This window comes from Maylandia zebra, linkage group LG17 (assembly GCF_041146795.1).
Source record: "Maylandia zebra isolate NMK-2024a linkage group LG17, Mzebra_GT3a, whole genome shotgun sequence".
Classification (NCBI taxonomy): Eukaryota; Metazoa; Chordata; class Actinopteri; order Cichliformes; family Cichlidae; genus Maylandia; species Maylandia zebra.
The window spans coordinates 23,984,648-23,988,677 of NC_135183.1; the positions used below are offsets into that span (position 1 = coordinate 23,984,648).

The following is a 4,030-nucleotide window of genomic DNA, read 5'->3' on the forward strand; positions in this document are numbered from 1 at the left end:
CGCACATCTGGCTGTGGTTGTGAGGGTCTTGGGGTGTATCGTTTCTTTGGTGGTGGTGGAGAGCTGGATGATGGTCGGCCAACTTTGGATCCTGGCTTGTTGACTTGTTTCAAGCTATGCGCAACTGCCAGGCGGAATCTTTTGAGTGTGATTGGTTTCTGGTTTAGTTGTCCACATTCCCTCTTGTAGACCAGCCAGGAATTTGCAATGGACAGATCAAGCATGTAACGAAAGAGTGGCAGGTACCATCTTGTAGACTTGGCTGGGGTCTTGTACAGGTGTACCAGCATGTCAGAGAGATCTATCCCTCCCATATGCTCATTGTATCCAGGGATGAGTGATGGGCATGGGATCATAACTTTCGCCTTGGACTCTTTGCTCCAGCATTTGACAGTTGAAAAGTGGCATGATCCCAGAAGCATTACTTAGCAATCCATCTAATAAAATTAAAAAAAAAAAAAAAAAATTTGTAGAAATATAGTTGGTTTGATTTCCATGTGTCATTTAAAACTGTACTTTAAAAAAATAATCACAGAAAGTGAGTAAATCTTTAAACATTAGAACATATTGTAACATACAGTATTTGTCATGGAAAAATTTAAACATGTCATATTTACATGTATAGATCATTAAATTATTTATATTCAATAGTAAATAGTAGGGCTGCCACAAACGATTATTTTGATAGTCGACTAGTCACCGATTATTCTTGCGATTAGTCGACTAATCAGATCATGCATCCATTGGACGTAAAACGTACAGATTATTGCAGCAGCATGCATCTGCTCTTATACAACTATCATTAGCTTACAGCTTTAAGTGTTTAAGGTATGTGAAACTAAAAATAAAGACAAGATGATAGTTTATTAAACTTTTAATGAAATTTCAAGTTTGAAGCCACCCGAAAACAAATATAACAAAATAGCATTTTGTGCTCAGTCCTAACAACTATATTGAACTTTGGGACTATATAGTCAGTATAGCAATCTACACGAGATTATTGTTCATAGCCAGGAAAGTTAGCTTTTCTACATGTTCTGCAGAAAGGCTTGCTCTCTTTTGAGAGCAGATGTTCCCTGCTGTGGAGAAGATCCGCTCCGATGGGGAGGAATGCACAGAAAAGATTTAGCTAGCTTTGATAGTGTGGGGAAACGTCGCTCATTTTCGCTCCACCATTTAAGAGGATCATCCTTTTTAGAAACTGGCTTCTTTAAAGTACAGCTGAACTTCACTTCTCACAACTTGGACATCTTGGTCCTCCTTAGATGCTTCTTCCTCATTGTCACCCTGACTGTCTGTGTCAGACTCAAGGAGGTTGTCCAGAGCAGTCTTTTCAGTTCTACCTGAACCATTGGCTGTCTGCACTTTTGCATGCTCATGTTTCCCAGCATTTGCTTCTTTGACAGCAAGCACTTCAACAGTCCCCTGCACTCTGATGACATCTTCAGGAGCCAAAAACTTCAACTTTCTGTATCTGGGGTCCAAGGCAGCTGCGAGAATAACAGGGTTTTCTTTGTCTGCTGAGAAAGTACATATACTCCCCCATCTCTGTGTTATGCCTTTTTCTGCACTGGCAATGAAAGATTTTCCTGAGCTCGTCTCCAGTTGGCTTTGGTGTACAGCCCGTGTCAGCCCTTTGACCACCTGTGGAAGACCTGAAACCGTTGTGTACTTCTGTCCACTAAGGTAAACAGTAGCAGTCTCAAAAGGTGCCAAACCTTGCTTCAGTTCTTCAAGCAGCACCCACTGCTCTGGCTTCAAGTCGAAGTAGTGTTTCCCCCTTGGCGTTACCTCGGGATCTGAAAGAGTGGCAGTGAGAGGCCAGCGCTGTTCGAGGAGTCTTTCTATCATGTGGAATGTACTATTCCATCTTGTACTGACATCTTGGATCAGTGTATTTTTCTTCACATTCATTTGCTCCTGTTTCATTTTTAGTCTTGTACTAGCCAGCTCGCTTCTCTTAAAGTGCTCCACTAGCTGCCTAGCAGCACCTAGTGCTCTGCTGATGGTGGTTTCTTTGAGAGCAGTATTGACTATGAGCTGGAGTGTGTGTCCAGCACAGCGGATAGAGGCCCATCCATGTTTTTCTTCAAGCAGTCGCATTGCTGCCACCATATTGGAACCACTGTCATGTACTACTGCTTTTATTTTGGCAGGCAAGATGTCAAAGTTTGTTAGCACCTCTTCCATCCATGTCATTATATTGGCACCAGTATGCCTCTCCTCAAGAGGCATGGTATCAAGGATGAAGCTCTTCATCTTCCAATCTTCACTCAGGAAATGGCAAGACACACCAAGGTAGGCCTCTGTTGCACGACTGGTCCAGACATCAGCAGTCAGGGTGAAGAAACCTTTGACACCACCAAGGGTCTGCTTTACCTAAAGATATGAGATGATTTGGAACAATAGTAAGCATTAGGGAAATATATTACAGTATATTTTTTCATTATTAATAATGCTTGTCAGTTTATGCATTAAGATTTGAATTTACCAATTGAATAATTCAGTTACATCAAATACACTTACGTATGTTAAACATTCAACATATCAGTAAAAAAAAAAAAAAAAAAACAACAACAACAACAACTTTCCATTACATGCTTTAACCAAGATTAATTTATTGGTTCCTCAGTCAGCAAGCTCTATATTATTTCATCATGAAATGTATTAAATTCTAATACAAATTGCTATTTTGTGTTTGTGGTGTGAGAGAGTGGAGAGAAAGAGAGACCAACCTTCTCAAAGGTAGCATCATATTTCTTTTCCATCAATTTGGTGAAGTGGGATCGGCCTGGTAGGTAGTTATCATGGTAATGTGGGTTGAACTGCTTGATCATCTCTTTGAAACCTTGATCATCAACCATAGACAGGGGTCTCATGTCCGTCACCAACATGTTCAAGATTGATTCAGTCAGGACATCTGCTTGCCGAGGTGTACATGTTGTTGGCTTGGTGACAAAGTCGTCCATTGAAGACGAACGTATTTTTTTTAGCAGTCCTGTAATGTTAACAGCTATTAATATAAGCAATAATAAGTAGTGCTCTCAGCGTTAATCTCGTCAATACGATGTTAACGCGGCAAATCCCCGTTAGCGCGAGAACGCGGTGCGAGGGCTGCATGGCACTGACTAACGGGGATTTGCCGCGTTAATGCGGTTATGGCGTTAACATCATACTAACGAGATTAACACTGACAGCACAAATAATTAGCAGCTTGCTGTTTACAATAATGTTAGCAGCTAACTAGCCAATTAGCTTACCGAGACGACTGTACCACTTCGTCGTCGGATGCCACGACGTGCTTCCTTTTTAGATGCTCGTGCATCGCTGTTGTACTGCCATGGAAGGCAAGTTCCATTTTGCAGATTTTGCATTGGACCTTCTTTTCTTTTGTTTGGTCAAAATGCTCCCAGACTTTCGAGTTCCTTTGCCGAGTAGCCATGATAACGGAGACTGCTGCTTCTTCTTCTTCTTCTTCTTCATCTTTGGCGTTTAACGGTATCCTTGTAGGTGCATTTCCGCCATCTTCTGTTTCAGTCCGTTATTACACTCTTAAATCCTACTGTTATTCCTGCACCTTTCAGGATTTTACGGCATTTAAACGATGTGTCGACTATTAAATTAGGCGTCGACGATTTTGATAGTCGACGTAATCGTGACTAGTCGACTAATCGTGGCAGCCCTGCTTTAAATGTCTCAATAACTTTATCCCTGACCTGTCTGGTGTGTTCTTTGGACTTCATGTTGTTGCTGCTCCCAATATTCTCTTAGACAACCTCTGAGGCCGTCACAGAGCAGCTGTATTTGTACTGACCTTAGATTACACACAGGTGCACTCGATTTAGTCATTGGCACTCATCAGGCAATGTCTATGGGCAACTGACTGCACTCAGACCAAAGGGGGCTGAATAATTACGCACACCCCACTTTGTAAAAAATGTTTGGAATCATGTATGATTTTCGTTCCACTTCTCACGTGTACACCACTTTGTATTGGTCTTTCACATGGAATTCCAATAAAATTGATTCA

The 4,030-nt window shown here is 41.5% G+C and overlaps 1 protein-coding gene across 2 annotated transcripts; it reads right to left on the reverse strand.

Annotated features, from left to right (window-relative positions):
• Positions 1–1,093: 1,093 nt before the first annotated feature.
• Positions 1,094–3,678, reverse strand: LOC143413193 (E3 SUMO-protein ligase ZBED1-like). Of its 2 annotated transcripts, none has more exons than XM_076875882.1 (2): positions 2,736–3,678; positions 1,094–2,370 (listed from the first exon to the last, which is right to left on the reverse strand). In XM_076875882.1, exons 1-2 carry the CDS (start codon positions 2,967–2,969, stop codon positions 1,195–1,197), a joined length of 1,410 nt encoding a protein of 469 aa, XP_076731997.1. In that variant the 5' UTR covers positions 2,970–3,678; the 3' UTR covers positions 1,094–1,194. The 2 variants fall into 2 exon arrangements, with proteins under 2 accessions (XP_076731997.1, XP_076731996.1); XM_076875881.1 differs by having other exon boundaries at positions 1,094–2,379.
• Positions 3,679–4,030: the final 352 nt, after the last annotated feature.

Coding starts and splice junctions, on each gene's coding strand:
- LOC143413193 (XM_076875881.1), bottom strand. CDS start 2,969: ATGGACGACTTTGTCACCAAGCCAACAACATGTACACCTCGGCAAGCA. Junction 2,380..2,735: donor ATGATGCTACCTTTGAGAAG/GTTGGTCTCTCT, acceptor TCATATCTTTAG/GTAAAGCAGACCCTTGGTGG.